This window comes from Pogoniulus pusillus, unplaced genomic scaffold (genome assembly GCF_015220805.1).
Source record: "Pogoniulus pusillus isolate bPogPus1 unplaced genomic scaffold, bPogPus1.pri scaffold_62_arrow_ctg1, whole genome shotgun sequence".
NCBI lineage: Eukaryota > Metazoa > Chordata > Aves > Piciformes > Lybiidae > Pogoniulus > Pogoniulus pusillus.
The window spans coordinates 738,375-756,756 of NW_026974712.1; the positions used below are offsets into that span (position 1 = coordinate 738,375).

At 48.3% G+C, this 18,382-nt stretch overlaps 1 protein-coding gene across 5 annotated transcripts in view; it reads left to right on the forward strand.

Moving 5' to 3' along the window:
• Positions 1-220: 220 nt before the first annotated feature.
• Positions 221-18,382, forward strand: part of LOC135174358 (A-kinase anchor protein 8-like) — a 52,859-nt gene continuing 34,697 nt past the window's right edge. For 4 of the 5 annotated variants that reach the window (XM_064141623.1, XM_064141626.1, XM_064141627.1 and 1 more), the window contains exons 1-4: positions 221-301; positions 14,441-14,479; positions 15,065-15,097; positions 15,949-16,234. In XM_064141623.1, the coding sequence (XP_063997693.1) occupies positions 283-301; positions 14,441-14,479; positions 15,065-15,097; positions 15,949-16,234 (377 nt within the window). In that variant the 5' untranslated portion in view covers positions 221-282. The remainder of the gene's footprint in view (positions 302-14,440; positions 14,480-15,064; positions 15,098-15,948; positions 16,235-18,382) is intronic. The other variant, XM_064141625.1, reaches the window with a different exon arrangement.

Consider the following 18,382-nt stretch of genomic DNA (forward strand, 5'->3'; position numbering starts at 1 on the left):
ATTCCTGTGAGGACTCCGGGCCGCCCAATCAGCAGCGAGAATCGCTGTGATTGACAGGAGCGAGCCCCAGCCTTGAGCCAATCAGAGATGAGGAGGTTGGGTTTCGCGGCCCGAGGCGATCAGCCAATGGCGAGCTCTGGGGGAGGGTTCCTGGACCGGAGCCAATCGGGAGCTTCGTGGGCGGGCCATAGCGGCGGCGGGGGCCAATGGGCGGCGGGCTCGGCGCGCCTGCGCGGTGGGCGCTGGCGGTGCGGCGCGGCGGGCCGGAGGCGGCAGGCAGCGATGGAGCCGGGATACGGCGGTAGGTTCCGGGGCGATCCCCGGTGGGGTGCGGCCCGCGGCGCTTTCCACCGGGGCTGGCGCTGCCGCTGCCGCTGCCGCTGCCGCCGCTACCCTCAGCAGGCGGTTCCCAGGTAGCGGCGGGAACCGGAGAGAAAAGGGTTAGAGGAGGCCCCCCCCCCCCCCCCCCCGGATACCGGCCCCTGCGGGAGGCGTTGTGCCCACCCCTCCGTGAGGCGATGGCGCCGCTGATTTGCTGAGCGCTGCGTCGCTCAGCGGAAGGGCGCTGCTGATTGGTGGCGAGGCGCCGTTGAAGGAGGGGGGGTGGGGGTGGGCGGCGGCGCCGTTAACCGTTCCCTCGCGTCCCCCCCCCCCCCGGCCTCGGCGGGCGTTGTTGTTGCGTTGCTGGGGCGGAGGAGGAGGAGGAGGAGGAGGAGGGGAGGGGAGGGGGGGCGGAAATGGAGCCGGTCCCATTTCTGAAGACGACACAAAATGGCGGCCGCGGCGCCACACCCCCGCCGCGTGCCTACCGGCACCCCCCCCCCACCCCCCCGCGCCCGGTCGGGACCGGGACCCCTCCCGGGAGAGTCTCTGTCCCCTCCCCGGGCGAGGTCCTTGCTCACCCCGGGGCCTCTCGTTTCTTCTTGCGGGCGATCCCAGTCCTCTCTTCCGTATCCTCCTCCCCTGGGTCATTGTCCTCTCTTCAGAGTCCTTCCCCCCCCCCCCAGAGATGTCTTCCTCCCCCAACAATGTCTTTCCCCTCCCCCCGAGATGTCTTTACCCCCCCCCCCCCGAGATGTCTGTCCCCACCCGAGAAGTCTTTCCCCCCCCAGAGATGTCTTCCCCCCCCCGAGATGTCTTCCCCCCCCAGAGATGTCTTTCCCCCCCCCAGCGAAGTCTTTCCCCTCCCCAGAGAAGTCTTTACCTCCCCCCCAGATGTCTTCCCCCCCCAGATGTCTTCCCCCCCCCAGATGTCTTTCCCCCCCCACAGATGTTTTCCCCCCCAGCGATGTCTTTCCCTCCCCCAGAGATGTCTTTCCCCCCCCAGCGATGTCTTTCCCCTGCCCAGAGATGTCTTTCTCCCCCCCCAGCGATGTCTTTCTCCCCCCCAGCGATGTCTTCCCCCCCCAGCGATGTCTTCCCCCCCCAGAGATCTCTTTCCCCCCCCCCAGCGATGTCTTTCCCCTGCCCAGCGATGTCTTCCCCCCCCCCCCGCGATGTCTTCCCCCCCCCAGCGATGTCTTTCCCCCCCCCCCAGCGATGTCTTTCCCCCCACCCGAGATGTCTTCCCCCCCCCAGAGATGTCTTCCCCCCCCCCAGCGATGTCTTTCCCCCCCCAGCGATGTCTTTCCCCTCCCCAGCGAAGTCTTTCCCCTCCCCAGCGAAGTCTTTCCCCTCCCCAGCGATGTCTTTCCCCTCCCCAGCGAAGTCTTTCCCCTCCCCAGAGATGTCTTTCCCCCTCCCCAGAGATGTCTTTCTCTTCCCCGGGGCCCTCTTGTTCCCTTCGTGCGGGGTCCCTGCCCCCTCCCCGGGGTGGGTATCTTTCATCTCCCCATGAGGCTCTCGTCCCTTCCCCTGGGGTCATTGTTCGCTCTCCGCTGTCCCTGCCGCTCCCGGAGCGCCTATTGCCTGTTCCCCTTCCCCCGGCGGACGAGGGATGTCTTTCTGCCCCCCCGGGGCCAGGGTGACATCGTCGCCGCTTTGGTGTCCCTGTCTGCTCCTATGGATCCTCCTTCCCTCCCCGGAGGAGGCTTTCCTCTCCCCGGAGGAGGCTTTCCTCTCCCCGGAGGAGGCTTTCCTCTCCCCGGAGGAGGCTTTCCTCTCCCCGGAGGAGGCTTTCCTCTCCCCGGAGGGATCATTCCCCTCCCCGAGATGATTCTTACCCTGCCCAGGGCCTCTTGTGTCCTTCCCGGGGCGATTTGTCTCCTCCTGGGGTGGGTCTCGTCACCTCTCTGCTGTTCCCTTCCTCTTCTCCGGGGCTCCCTCTCCCCTCCCCCTCACCTCCGGAGTTCATTGTCTCCATCACCTCCCGAGGGACCTTGTTCCGTCCCCGAGAGGATCCTCACCCTCCTCAGGGCATCTTGTCCCTTCCCTGAGGGTCCCTATCCCCCTCCTTGGTGTTCTCTACCCCTCCAGGTAGGGGGAGCCTTGTCCCCTCCCCAGTGTCCCTATCTGAGGAGCCTCTTCCCCTCACCTGGGGGCTGCATCTCCTCCTGGGGCCCTTTTTCCTCCCTCTCCAGGTCCCCATTCCCTCTCTTGCGGGGTCCATTCCTTCCCCTGGGGGTCCCTAGAAGGTCACATAGGAGACTTCATCCAGAGCATCTTCTCCTGTCCCACTCTACTGCCTTGATAGTTGCCAAAATCCACCCATTCCCCCCAGGTGGAGCAGCAGGAGCCCACTTTGAGCACCCACCATGATGAGCTAAAGCAGCTTGGGCCCCCCTTGGGCCCCCCCTCCCCAGCACAAAGGCAATAAAGGAATCAATTGGCAGCCCACTAAGCGGTGGGGAATGGCTGAGAGGGTCCTGGAGGGTCCATCTCTGGTGTGGGGAAATGATTTGTGAGGCCATGGAATGGGTTGGCTTGGAAGGGACCTCTGGAGATGGAGTCATGGAATGGTTGGGTTGGAAGGGACCTCTGGAGATGGAGGTGTGGAATGATTGTGTTGGACCTCTGGAGATGGAATCATGGAATGGTTGGGTTGGAAGGGACCTCTGGAGATGGAATTATGGAGTGGTTGGATTGGAAGTGACCTCTGAAGATGGGATTGTGGAATGGTTGGATTGGAAGTGACCTCTGAAGATGGAATTGTGGAATGGTTGGGTTGGAAGTGACCTCTGAAGATGGGATTGTGGAATGGTTGAATTGGAAGTGACCTCTGAAGATGGAATTGTGGAATGGTTGGGTTGGAAGGGACCTCTGAAGATGGAATTGTGGAATGGTTGAATTGGAAGTGACCTCTGGAGATGGAATTGTGGAATGGTTGAGTTGGAAGGGACCTCTGAAGATGGAATTGTGGAATGGTTGTGTTGGAAGGGACCTCTGGAAATGGAGTCATGGAATGGTTGGGTTGGAAGGGACCTCTGGAGATGGAATTGTGGAATGGTTGGGTTGGAAGGGACCTCTGGAGATGGAGTTATGGCATGAGCTGGGTTGGAATTCATGGAATGGTTGTGTGGGACCTCTGGAGATGGAGTCGTGGAATGGTTGTGTTGGAAGGGACCCATGGAGATGGAATTGTGGAATGGTTGGGTTGGAAGCGACCTCTGGAGATGGAGTTATGGCATGAGCTGGGTTGGAATTCATGGAATGGTTGTGTGGGACCTCTGGAGATGGAGGTGTGGAATGATTGTGTTGGACCTCTGGAGATGGAGTCATGGAATGGTTGGGTTGGAAGGGACCTCTGGAGATGGAATTGTGGAATGGTTGGATTGGAAGTGACCTCTGAAGATGGAATTATGGAGTGGTTGGATTGGAAGTGACCTCTGGAGATGGAATTATGGAGTGGTGGGATTGGAAGTGACCTCTGGAGATGGAATTGTGGAATGGTTGGGTTGGAAGTGACCTCTGAAGATGGAATTGTGGAATGGTTGGATTGGAAGTGACCTCTGAAGATGGAATTGTGGAATGGTTGGGTTGGAAGTGACCTCTGAAGATGGAATTGTGGAATGGTTGGATTGGAAGTGACCTCTGAAGATGGAATTGTGGAATGGTTGGGTTGGAAATGACCTCTGGAGATGGAATTGTGGAATGGTTGGATTGGAAGTGACCTCTGAAGATGGAATTGTGGAATGGTTGGGTTGGAAGTGACCTCTGGAGATGGAATTGTGGAATGGTTGAATTGGAAGTGATCTCTGGAGATGGAGTTATGGCATGAGCTGGGTTGGAATTCGTGGAATGGTTGTGTTGGACCTCTGGAGATGGAGTCGTGGAATGGTTGTGTTGGAAGGGACCCATGGAGATGGAGTCATGGAATAGTTGGGTTGGAAGCAATGTTCTACATTGTCCAGCTCCAGCTGCCTGCCATGGGCAGGGACATCTGCCCCTAGCCCAGGTTGGTTCAAGCCTCATCCAGCCTGGCCTTAGTGGTCCACTGGAGCAGGTTGTCCAGGGAGGTGGTGGAGGCCCCATCCCAGGAGGCATTCAAGGTTGAGCTTGATAGGGTCCTGAGCAACCTGTTCTGACTGTACAAGACAACCCTGGAGGGTCCTTTCCAAGCCAACCCATTCCATTATTCTGTGCCTTCATGGTGGAGGTGTCCACAGCTTCTCTGGGCAACCCTTTCCAGTGCCTCACCTCCCCCAGAGTCAAGAACTTCATCCTAACATCCAACCTAAATCCATTCTGCAGCTCCAAACCATTGCCTGTCACCAGGCCCTTAGCAGAAGGCCTTCTCCTGGTTTCCTGCAGCCCCCTGGAAGGCCACCAGAAGGTCTCCAGGCTGAACAACCTCAACTCTCCCAACCTGTTCCCACAGGGAGGGGTTCTGCAGCCTCTCCCAGCAGCTTTGTGGCCTTCTCCAGCAGGTCCATGTCTTCCTTGAGTCGAGGGCTCATGGTGAGATCCTCATCCACCCAGGCCCTTCTCCATGGGGCTGCTCTGCATCCACCCCAACCTGGCTTTGTGCTTGGCATTGCCCCTGCTGGCACTTGGCCTTGTTGAACATCGTGAAGTTGGCCTGAGCTCACCTCTCCAGCCTGTCACAGTCCTCCCAGAGCACAACCTGCTCCCATTTGGAGCTCTCCATCCTCTTCCCTTCACCTCCTGGACACGAAGGTCCCACCAGGGTACTTCCTTGCCTTTTAGACCCAAGCTCCAAGATGCCAACTTTGCTCTTTCCATGCCTTCTCATCACCTCTTCCATCTTGCTGGACCTCTCAATGCCTTCCACCGCCCTTTGGAAGTGATTATTGCAATCTCAGCCTCCTTTAGAGGCTTTTTGGGGTGTAAAAATGAGGTGAAAAAAAAACCCCAAACACAAAAAAGATGAAACCCACCAGGAATTGGGGTTGAAGTAGGTTGTTGGTGTTGTAGGCAGGGAGAACCTCCACTCTTTGCTGCACCAGGAGGGGAAAAGGCAGAGGTGCTCAACACCTTCTCTGCCTCAGTTTTCCATAGCAGGGCAGGTTGTCCCCAGCTGCCTCCTCAGCTGGTTCGTGGGGTCAGGGAGCAGAGCAGCCTCCCTGCGATCCAGGAGGAAGGAGGTATGGACTTGCTGAGCCTCCTGGATCCTCACCAGTCAATGGGACCAAGATAGGATCCACCCTAGGGTGATGAGAGCTGGCAGATGAGCTGCCTGAGCTGCTCTGTCACTTATCAGCAGTGCTGGCTCACTGGAGAGGTCCCTGAGGATTGGAAGGTGCCACTGTGGTGCCCATCCACAAGAAGGAGGACCCAGGAGATTCCAGACCTGTCAGCCCTGACCTCAGTGCCAGGCGAGATAATGGAGGAGATCACCCTGAGTGCCATCACAGAGCACCTACAGCGTGGGCAGGGGGCCAGACCCAGCCAGCATGGACTTAGGAGGGGCAGGTCCTGCCTGTCCAACCTCATGTCTGGTTTTATGCCCAGCTGACTGCCTGGTGGGTGTGGGGCAGGCTGTGGGTGTAGTCTGCCTGGACTTCAGCAAAGCCTTTGACACTGTTTGCCATAGCAACTCCTGGACAGGGGCACTCTGTGCTGGGTTAGGAACTGGCTGTGTGACTGAGCCCAGAGAGTGGTCATGCATGGTGCCACATCCAGCTGGCAGCTGGCACTAGTGGTGTGCCCACAAGGATCAGTGCTGGGCACAGTCCTGTTTAATATTGATGATCTGGATGAGAGGATTGAGTCCAGCATCAGTGAGTTTGCAGGCAACACCGAGTTGGGAGCAGGTGTGGAGCTGTTGGAGGGCAGGAGGGCTCTGGGCAGATGGGCACAGTGCAGTGCCAGGAGTTTTAGCAAGGCCAAGTGCCAGGTTCTGCACTTCAGCCACAACAACCCCAAGCAGTGCTGCAGGCTGGGACCAGAGTGTCTGAGAGCAGCCAGGCAGGTTGGCAGCTGAACATGAGCCAGCAGAGTGCCCAGGTGGGCAGCAGAGCCAATGGCATCCTGGGCTGGCTCAGGAGCAGTGTGGGCAGCAGGACAAGGGAGGTTCTTGTGCCCCTGTGCCCAGCACTGCTCAGGCCACCCCTTGAGTGCTGTGTTTTGGCCCCCTCCATTTAAGAGAGCTGTTGAGGTGCTGGAAGGTGTTTGGAGAAGGGCAGCGAGGCTGGGGAGGGGCCTGGAGCACAGCCCTGTGAGGAGAGGCTGAGGGAGCTGGGGGGGTGCAGCCTGCAGCAGAGGAGGCTCAGGGCAGAGCTGATTGCTGCCTGCAGCTGCCTGCAGGGAGGCTGTAGCCAGGTGGGGTTGGGCTCTGCTGCCAGGCAGCCAGGGACAGAACCAGAGGACACAGCCTCAAGCTGTGCCAGGGCAGGTTCAGGCTGGATGTGATGAGGAAGTTGTGGGCAGAGAGAGTGATTGGCACTGGAATGGGCTGCCCAGGGAGGTGCTGGAGTCACCATCCCTGGAGGTGTTTCAGAGGAGGCTGCATGAGGCAATTAGAGCCATGGCTAAGCTAATTAGAAGGGTTAGATGCTAGGCTGGGCTCGATGAGCCTGGAGGTCTCTTCCAACCTGCTTAGCTCTGTGCAGTCTCTTGCTCTGGAGGAACCTCTCAGGAAGACTTTTGCCACCTGAAGGTCATTCCCAAGGAAGCTTTGGTGGCCTTCCTGAGCCACCACTTTGGTGGAGGTCACCTTTAGAGCAGCTTCTGACTGGTGAATGGGATAAAAATGGGTGAAATTTGATGGTTTTGGGACCTTGGAACCAAATCTTGGGGGTGGACAGTTCAGAAATGGCCCTTTCGAGGTCATTTTGGGTGTTGGGTGGCATTTCTGGGGGGAGAATTTGGGTATTTGGGGCATTATTAGGTTTTATTTCACATTCCTGAGCATTATTTGGGTATTTTGGGACATTAATTGGGTATTTTAGGACATTATTTGGGGTTTTTTTTGGCATTATTAGGTTTTATTTCATATTCCTGAGCATTATTTGGGTATTTTAGGACATTATTTGGGTATTTTAGGACATTATTTGGGTATTTTTGGGGCATTATTAGGTTTTATTTCACATTCCTGAGCATTATTTGGGTATTTTGGGGCATTAATTGGGTATTTTAGGACATTATTTGGGTTTTTTTTGGCATTATTAGGTTTTATTTCATATTCCTGAGCATTATTTGGGTATTTTTGGGCATTGTTTGGGTATTTGAGGCATTATTAGGTTTTATTTCACATTCCTGAGCATTATTTGGGTATTTTTGGGCATTAATTGGGTATTTTAGGACATTATTTGGGTTTTTTTTTGGCATTATTAGGTTTTATTTCATATTCCTGAGCATTATTTGGGGTATTTTTGGGCATTGTTTGGGTATTTTGGGGCATTGTTAGGTTTTATTTCACATTCCTGAGCATTATTTGGGTATTTTAGGACATTATTTGGGTATTTTTGGGGCATTATTAGGTTTTATTTCATATTCCTGAGCATTATTTGGGTATTTTTGGGCGTTATTTTGGTATTTTTTACATTATTTGGGTATTTTGGGGCATTATTTGGGTTTTATTTCATATTCCTGAGCATTATTTGGGTATTTTAGGACATTATTTGGTTATTTTGGGCATTATTAGGTTTTATTTCATATTCCTGAGCATTATTTGGGTATTTTAGGACATTATTTGGGTATTTTGGGGCATTATTAGGTTTTATTTCATATTCCTGAGCATTGTTTGGGTATTTTAGGACATTATTTGGGTATTTTTTGGCATTATTAGGTTTTATTTCATATTCCTGAGCATTATTTGGGTATTTTTGGGCATTGTTTGGCTATTTTGGGGCATTATTAGGTTTTATTTCATATTCCTGAGCATTATTTGGGTATTTTAGGACATTATTTGGGTATTTTTTGGCATTATTAGGTTTTATTTCATATTCCTGAGCATTATTTGGGTATTTTTGGGCATTGTTTGGGTATTTTGGGGCATTATTAGGCTTTATTTCATATTCCTGAGCATTATTTGGGTATTTTTGGGCATTATTTGGATATTTTGGGCATTATTAGGTTTTATTTCATATTCCTGAGCATTATTTGGGTATTGTAGGACATTATTTGGGTATTTTGGGGCATTATTAGGTTTTATTTCATATTCCTGAGCATTATTTGGGTATTTTGGGGCATTAATTGGGTATTTTAGGACATTATTTGGGTTTTTTTTGGCATTATTAGGTTTTATTTCATATTCCTGAGCATTATTTGGGTATTTTTGGGCATTGTTTGGGTATTTTGGGGCATTATTAGGTTTTATTTCATATTCCTGAGCATTAATTGGGTATTTTAGGACATTAATTGGGTATTTTGGGGCATTATTAGGTTTTATTTCATATTCCTGAGCATTATTGGGGTATTGTAGGACATTGTTTGGGTATTTTGGGGCATTATTAGGTTTTATTTCATGTTCCTGAGCATTATTTGGGTATTGTAGGACATTATTTGGGTATTTTGGGGCATTATTAGGTTTTATTTCATATTCCTGAGCATTATTTGGGTATTTTAGGACATTATTTGGGTATTTTTGGGGCATTATTAGGTTTTATTTCATATTCCTGAGCATTATTTGGGTATTTTTGGGCGTTATTTTGGTATTTTTTACATAATTTGGGTATTTTGGGGCATTATTTGGGTTTTATTTCATATTCCTGAGCATTATTTGGGTATTTTAGGACATTGTTTGGGTATTTTGGGGCATTATTAGGTTTTATTTCATGTTCCTGAGCATTATTTGGGTATTGTAGGACATTATTTGGGTATTTTGGGGCATTATTAGGTTTTATTTCATATTCCTGAGCATTATTTGGGTATTTTTGGGCATTGTTTGGGTATTTTGGGGCATTATTAGGTTTTATTTCATATTCCTGAGCATTATTTGGGTATTTGGGGGCATTATTTGGGTTTTTTTTTTCATTATTTGGGTATTTTGGGGCATTATTTGGATTTTTTTTCATTATTTGGTATTTTTGGGCATTATTTGGGTATTTTAGGGTAATATTTGATGGTTTTGGGGTAATGTTGGGTGGAGTTTGTATTATTTATGTACTTGAGGGTATTTGTGAGCTAATTTTGGACATTCTTGATTCTTTAATTGGTATTTATAGGCATTATTTGGGCATTATCTGCCTACATTAGGGCATAATTTGGCTGTTTTGGGGGTAATAATTTTTTTTTGTATTATTTCTGTATTTGGGGGGTATTTGTGGGCTGATTTTGGGCATTTTTAATTCTTTTTTGTATTTGTGGACATTATTTGGGCATTATCTGTGTATTTTATGGCATTATTTGGGTATTTTGGGGTAACATTTGATTATTTTAGGGTAGCATTTGTGGGTTTTTGTATTATTTGTGTGGTTTGGGGGTATTTTGTGGGCTAATTTTGAGCACTCTTAATTATTTTTTGTCATTATGGGCATTATTTGGACATAATTTTGGTATTTTGGGGCAGCATTTGTTGATTTTGGGGTAATGTTGGAGGTTTTTTTGTTCTGTTTCTGTATTTGAGGATATTTGTGGGCTAATTTTGGACATTCTTGGTTATTTTTTGTATTTGTGGACATTATTTGGGCATTATCTGGCTTTTTTAGGATATTATTTGGGTATTTTGGGGCAGTATTTGATGATTTTGGTGTAGTATTTGAGGTTTTTTGTATTGTTTGTGTGTTTTGTGGGTATTTTGTGGGCTAATTTTGGGCATTCTTAATTACTTTCTGTATTTATAGGCATTATTTGGCCATCATCTACCTATTTTAGAGCATTATTTGGGTATTTTGGGGCAATATTTGATGATTTTGGGGTAGTATTTGAGTTTTTTGGTATTGTTTGTGTGTTTTGTGGGCATTTTGTGGGCTAATTTTGGGCATTCTTAATTACTTTCTGTATTTATAGGCATTATTTGGGCATCATCTGCCTATTTTAGAGCATTATTTGGGTATTTTGGGGCAATATTTGATGATTTTGGGGTAGTATTTGAGTTTTTTGGTATTGTTTGTGTGTTTTGTGGGTATTTTGTGGGCTAATTTTGGGCTTTCCTGATATTTTTTGTACTGATGGACATTATTCGTGCATTATCTATCTATTTTAAGGCATTATTTGGGTATTTTGGGGCAATATTTGATGATTTTGGGGTAGTGTTGGGTTTTTTTGGTATTCTTTTTGTGTTTTGTGGGCATTTTGTAGGCTAATGTTGAGCATTCTTATTTTTTCTGGTATTTTTTAGACATAATTTGGGTATTTTGGGAGAGTATTTGATGATTTTGGAGTAATATTTGGGGTTTTTGTGTGTTTGGGGGTATTTTATGGGCTAACTTTGGGCATCATTAATTACCTTTCTTATAGACATTATTTGGACATTATCTTTCTATTTTAGGGCATTATTTGAGTATTTTGGGGCAGTATTTAATGATTTTGGGGTAGTATTTGTGGCTTTTTGTATTATTTTTGTGGTTTGTGGGTGTTTTGTGGGCTAATTTTGGGCATCCTTAATTTTTCTGTTATTTGTAGACATAATTTGGGTATTTTGGGGCAGTATTTGATGATTTTGGGGTAGTATTTGTGGCTTTTTGTATTATTAGTGTGTTTTGGGGCATTTTGTGGGCTAAATGTGGGCATTCTTAATTACCTTTCTTTATAGGCATTATTTAGGCATTATCTGCCTATTTTATGACATTGTTTGGGTATTTTTGCACAGTATTTGATGATTTTGGGGTAGTATTTGTGGCTTTTTGTATTGTTTGTGTGTTTTGGGGCATTTTGTGGGCTAACTTTGGGCATCATTAATTGCCTTTCTTATTATTTGTGCATTATCTGTCTATTTTAGGGCATTATTTGGCTATTTTGGGGCAGTATTTGATGATTTTGGAGTAGTATTTGAGGAGTTTTGTATTATTTATGTGTTTTGTGGGTATTTTGTGGGCTAAATTTGGGCATCCTTAATTACCTTTATTTTTTATAGGCATTATTTGGGCATTATCTGTATATTTTAGGACATTGTTTGGGCATTTTGGGGCAGTATTGGATGCTCTGGAGGTATTACTGGTTTCTATTTTGTATTTGTATATTTTGGGGCTGATTTTGGGCATAGTTTTTGTATCCATAGACATTCTCTGGCTATTTTAGGGCATTATTTGGGTATTTTGGATATTGTTTGATGCTTCTGGGGTGTTACTGGTTTCCATTTTGTATTATTTGTGTATTTTAGGGCTGATTTGGGGCATTGTTTTTGTATCTGTAGGCATTCTTTGGCTATTTTAGGGCATTGTGTGGGTATTTTGGGGCAGTATTTGATGATTTAGGGGTATTAATAGTTTATTATTAGTAGCATTTGTGTATTTGGGGGCTAATTTGGGGCATTATTAATGATTTTTTGTGCTTGTGGGCATTATTTGGGCACAGGGGAGTACTTTTTGGGTACTTGGGGGCTGTTTTTTTTGTTACCTTGGTATTTGGGGTAGCATTTTAGTCTCTTACTCATTGTTTGTGCATAATTAGGGTATATTTTTAATTAGTGGGCATTATTTGGGTATTTTTGTGAGTATTCATGAACAGAATTAAGCTTCTGAGGTATTTATGGACATTATTTTGGGTTTTTTTCCTTCATTTTTTTGCACACTAAATTTTGTGGGCATTATTTGGGGGTAATTTTGGGTAATATTTGGTGATTTGGGGCATTATTTCATGTTTCTTGGGTATTTGGGCATTATTTGGCTATTTTTGGTATTTATGGGCATTATTTGGCTATTTATTTGGTCTTCTTTGGGTATTTTGGGGGGCATTTTTTGTAGTATTTGGATATTTAGTGGCATTTTTGGGGTTATTTCCTTGTTATTTTTAGACTTCTATATTTGTGGGCATCATTTGCATAGTTTTTGGTGTTGTTTGGGTGTTTTTTTGGTGTTATTTGGTAGTTTGAGGACATTCTTAGTTTTTTTCTTTCATTCCTGTGCATTAGTTGGACATTTTTAGGGCATTTTTTGGTAGTATTTGGGGACTTTGGGGCTTTTGTTGCCCCTTTCTTGGTATTTGGGCATTATTAGAACGTTTTTGGTATTTATAGATACTATTTGGCTATTTATTTGGCCTTATTTGGGTATTGGGGGGCATTTTTGGTAGTATTTGGTGGCATTTTTTTGTTTTTCCTTGCTGTTTTTAGGCTTTTTTATATTTGTGGGCATCATTTGGATAGTTTTTGGTGTCATTTGTGTTTTTTTTGTATTTTAGGGGCATTCTTAGTTCTTTTTTTTTTTCAATCATGTGCTTTATTTGGGCATTTTTGGGGCATTTTTTGTAGTACTTGTATACTTTGGGGCTTTTTTCCCCCTTTCTTGGTATTTTTGGGCATTATTTGTTGGTTTCTTTTTATTTAGGGTTATTTTGGGGGTAATTTGGAGCATTTTCTTCTTATTCATGGAGTATTTTGGGGTAATTTGGGTTGTTTTTTTAATTTGTGGGCACTATTCCAGCACCTTGGGGTATTTTTTGGGGTGTTATTTGGCTACCTTGGTGCATTATTATGCTTTGGGGCATTTCATGGCATTATTTGGGCACTATTGGGGTATTTTTTAATGTTCTTTAAACATCTGGGGGGCATTATTTGGATTTTTGTGGTATTTGGGGCTTTTTGTTTGGCATCTGAGGGTATTTTCTGGGTAATTTTGGGCATTGTCTGGATCTTACTTGGGCATTATTATGTTTTTTTTCTGTATTTGTGGTCATTATTTGAGTGTTTTGGGGCATTGATTGGATATTTTTGAGACATTAGGGTTTGGGAGGGCATCATCTGGGTAAATTTGGGGCATTTTTTCATGTGTTTGGGTAATTTGGGGCATTATTTGGGTGATTTAGGCTATTTTGGGGCATGATTTGGGTATTTTGGAGCAGCTGAGTTTGGGGGATTTCAAGGCTGAAATTTGTGGGGTTTCAAGACTGAAATTTGGACAATTCCAGGGTGGAATTTGAGTCATTTCATGACTGAATTTTGGGTGATTCCAGGACTGAATTTGGATGATTCCAAGGATGGATATGAGGGGATTCCAGGACTGAATTTTGGGAATTCCCAGACTGAATTTTGGGGACTTTCAGACTTTATTCTGGGGATTTCAGGATTGGATTGTGGAGATTCCAAGGCTGAATGTGGACAATCCCAGAATAGAATTTGGGTGATTCCAAGAAGGGATTTAAGTGATTCCAGGATGGAATTTGGATGATACAGGATTGAATTTATCCCAATTCCAAGGTTTTGTGGCACCCAAATGTGATTGATCCAAGCTGGGTCCTGCCCAACCTCATGATGGATCTTCCAGGGATCACTGCAGTACCAAGGATCTCCATTCCAGTGTGGAATACTCAATAGAATGGGTTGGGTTGGAAGGGCCCTCTGGAGATGGAATAATGGAATGGGTTGGGTTGGAAGGGACCTCTGGAGATGGAATCATGGAATGAATTGTCTTGGAAGGGACCTCTGGAGATGGAATGATGGAATGGGTTGGGTTGGAAGGGACCTCTGGAGATGGCATGATGGAATGGGTTGGGTTGGAAGGGTCTCTGGAGGTGGAATGAAGAAATGGGTTGGGTTGGAAGAGCCCTCTGGAGATGAAATTGTGGAATAGGTTGGGACAGACCTTCAAGCTCAGCCAGTTCCAGCTAGATGGCAGGGGGACACCTTCACTGAGCCCAGGTTGCTCTAAGCCTCATCCAACTTGGCTTTCAAACCTTGCAGGACAGAAACATCTCCAACTTCCCTGGGCTTTTGGATTCTTCGCTGGATTTGGGTTTTGAGGTGGTTTAGCCCAAATTTAGGGTGGTTTAGCCCAAGTTTTGGGGTGGTTTAGCCCCAATTGACCTCCTCAAGTTCCTTTCCCTTTCCAGACTCTTCACTCACCACCTCCTCAACCTTTAGGTTGTTCCAACCACCTCTCTGAAGCACCAGGCAAGCTCCAGGCCTGTTCCCAAGCCCTCCAGAGGAGCTTTAATTAACAGCTTTTGGGGTTAATTAAGGGCAGAAGCCATCCCTCTAATGACTCCTTTCATCTCCCTACAGGTTATGGCACCTGGAACGCTGGAGCCGCCAACGCTCAAGGTGAGCTTTGTGCTGCCAGCAGCTCAAAGGAGCAGCAACTGGAGAAGGAAAAGGGATTTTTGAACCCAAAATACTGAAATATAAACCCAGATTTTGTAGCTGCTTCTTCTCCTTGACCTGTTTGAGTGATTTTTTGAGGGGGGAAAAATCTCACTTTGAGATGTCCTAAACTCTCCTTCCCAGTCTCACCTACTAGAGGAACTGCTCCCAACCCAACATGTGATTAATTAACACCCATCTGGGGTTCATTAGAGGAATTTGGGCTCTCTCTGGAGCCTCTTTCCAGCAGAAAGCAGCCTAAAAAATGCTAATTCTAACAAAACCTGTAGGTCTTGCTGCTTCTTTGGAGGTTTGGTGGAAGCATTGGAGGTGTTTTCGAGGCTCAAACCATGAAAATGCTCCAAAAACAGCTTAAAAAAGGAGATTTTATCAAATTAATTTTCATAGTTAGCTCCCAGAGGGCAAATTTTCCTCCTTTCCTGTCCCACATCATCATTTTTGCCTAAATTCTGGAGATTTAAGCCCTGAACTTCCAACTTTGCTGCTTTTTGACCTCAAACTCTCTTCTCTTTTTGGCCCTCTCAGGTACCTACGCGACGAACGCGACGAGTTGGCAAGGTAGGTCCTGCATAACCTGGTAGGGTCCTGGGGTGGTCAGCTCTGCTCTGGAGAAGCATTTGAGGTTGGAGAAGACCTTGAAAGGTCCAGTTGGAGATACAAAAACCTGCCTGGATAGAGCAAAGTGTCACCAGCTTTGTCCATAGACTCATGGAGTGGTTTGGGTTGGAGAAGACCTTTGAGGTCAGCAGCTCCAAGCCTTCACCTGACACTGCCAGGGCACCACCAAACCATGGCTCTCAGCACCACAGCTCCAGAGCTTTGACGCCTTTCCAGGCATGGCAACTCCACCACTGCCCTGGGCAATCCTCAAGGGGCAGAAGTTGTTCCTTATGACCAACTTCAACCTGCCCTGGGGGTGCCTTGAGGCTGCTTCCTCTGCTGCCAGCCCTCAGGAGCAGAGGGCACAGCCCCAGCTGGCTGCAGCTTCCAGGCAGAGAGCTGCAGAGCCCCACAAGGGCTCCCCTCAGCCTCCTCTACTGCAGCCTCAACCCTCCCACAGCTCCCTCAGCTGCTCCTCTCAACTTCTCCAGACCCTTCCCCTCCTCCTCCTCCAGACCCTTCCCTTCCTCCAGACCCTTCCCTTCCTTCTCCAGACCCTTCCCTTCCTTCTCCAGACCCTTCCCCTCCTTCCTTGCCCTTGTCTGGCCACTCTTCAGCCCCTCAATGCCCTCCTTGGCTCTAGTGGCCCAAAACTGACCCTGACACTCCAAGTGGGACCTCCTTAGTGCCACATGAGCTTTGGGTAGTTGCATTTGCCTCCTAAAACCATAGAGAAGACCTCAGAATCCTGGAGAAGACCTTCAAGACCTCTTCCACCTATTTCTGACCACCCCTTTGGTTTCTTCTAGCAGGCTATGAAGGCTACGACTACTACAACACCCAAACCACCGCCGCCAACACGGCAGCCTCCTACAATTATGCTGCTGCCAGCTCCAGCAGCTGGGACGCCCCCAAGACATCAGAGCTGAGCCTCAATGCCGACGTGGGCAGTGCCATGGCCGTGCCCTCCTACGGCACCGAGGCGGCAGCCAACGAGAACTCTGACTCCATCATCGCCAAGATCAACCAGCGCCTGGACATGCTGTCCAAGGAGGGCAGCGGCGGCGCCGGCGAGGGCATGGATGACCAAGAGAGGTGATTGTGCCACTCCCTGACCCTTGAATTGCCCCAGCCTGGCCTGGGGAGGTGGGAAGGGACCTCTGGAGCTGTGCCAGGCCAGCAGGGTGCCCACAGAAGGGTGCCTAGGAGTGCCCAGCAGGCAGCTGGCATTGGAAGCTCTGCACACAAGGAGACTCCACAACCTCTCTGGGCAGCTGCTCCAGGCCTGGCACCCTCCAAGCCAAGCAGCTGCTGCTCAGGGCACCTCCTGCCACCCACTTGCTGCCCCTTGGCACAGCTCTGGGTACCACTCAGCAGTGCCCAGCCCCATCCTCATGCCCCCCAACCCCCAGCACAGAGCAGATGCCCTCTGGGGCTGCTCCCCTGCAGGCTGCCCAGCCCCAGCAGCACCCCCAGAGGTGCCCTCAGCATCTCCTCAAGCTCTGCTGGGCTCTCTCCAGCAGCTGCTGGGCTCTGCAGCTGGGCAGCCCCCACCTGGCCCTGGCAGGGGCACAGCAGAGGGCCAGCAGCAGCAGCTGCCTCTGTGCCCTGCTGCCCACACTCTTCCTCATGCCACTCCCCAGCAGAGCCCCTTGGGGACCTTCTTGCCCACCTTGCTGCCTCCTGCCCACCCTGGTGCCCACTCCCAGCTCCTTGCCAGCAGCTCTCCTCCTCCACGCCCTGTGCCAGGAGCTTGTTCCTCCGTGCCCAGGGGGCAGGACCCTGCCCTTGGCCTGCTGGCACCTCAGGACTTTCCTCTCTCCCAGCTCTCCAGGCTGGCTTCACAGCCCCAGCATCACCCAGAGAGATGCTCCAGGCCCCTCAGCATCTTTGGAGGCCTCCACCTATGTCCAGCTCTCCCAGAGCCCTGATGTGATCCTGTCAGGCCACATCTACTCACACAGCAAATCCCATCCAAGTTCCTAGTCCCCTGGGAGATCATCACTGCCCCAGCTCTGATCTTCCAGTGAGCTCCAGTTGGTGCTCATTGCCCCTTGGCCTGGCTCTGGGCACCACTGAGCAGAGGCTGGCCCCAGCCTCTTGCCTCAGCCTTTAGCTCTTGCCGAGCATGGAGAAGTTCCTCTCTCAGGCTGATCTGGTGCAGACTGGAGACCTGATTCCATGACTCCATGAGTCTCTGATTCCATAACTTCATGATGCTTTGGTTCTGTCATTCCATGATCCATGTCTTGTCTCCCTGAGTCTGTGATTCCATGATCCTTTGATTTCATGATTTCATAACTCCATGACTCCATAACTCCATAGTTCCATGATTCACTTCAGTGACTCCATGATTCCATACCTCTGTGACTCCGTAACTCCATAGTTCCATGATTCTTTGGTCCCATAACTCCAAGACTCCATTGTTCCATGGCTCCATAACTCCATAGTTCCATGATTCTTTGATTCAGTGATTCCATGATCCCATAGCTCTGAGATTCCATGATCCATAATTCTTTGATTCTGTGATTCAATGACTCCATGATTCTTTAGTTCTATGACTTCATGATCCCATAACTCCAAGACTCCATTGTTCCATGACTCCCTTGTTCCATAACTCCATAGTTCCATGATTCTTCAATTCCATGACTCCTGATCCCATAACTCCATGGTCCATACTTTGGTTCCATGGCCAGTGACTCCATGATCCTATGATCCATAACTCTTTGATTCCATGATTGAATGTCTCCATTATTTTTTGATTCCATGATCCCATAACTCCATGATTCCATGACCCATAATTTGATTCCATGCTCAGTGCCTCCATGATCCTTTGATTTCCATGACTCCATGATCCCATAACTCCATGATCCCATGACCTATAATTTGATTCCATGCTCAGTGCCTCCATGATCCTTTGATTTCCATAACTCCATGATCCCATAACTCCATGATCCCATGACCTATAATTTGATTCCATGCTCAGTGACTCCATGATCCTTTGATTTCCATGACTCCATGATCCCATAACTCCATGATCCCATGACCCATAATTAGATTCCATGCTCAGTGCCTCCATGATTCATTGATTCCATGACTGTGATCCCGTAGCTCCATGATCCATAATTTGATTCCATGCTCAGTGCCTCCATGATCCTTTGATTTCCATGACTCCATGATCCCATAACTCCATGATCCCATGACCTATAATTTGATTCTATGCTCAGTGCCTCCATGATCCTT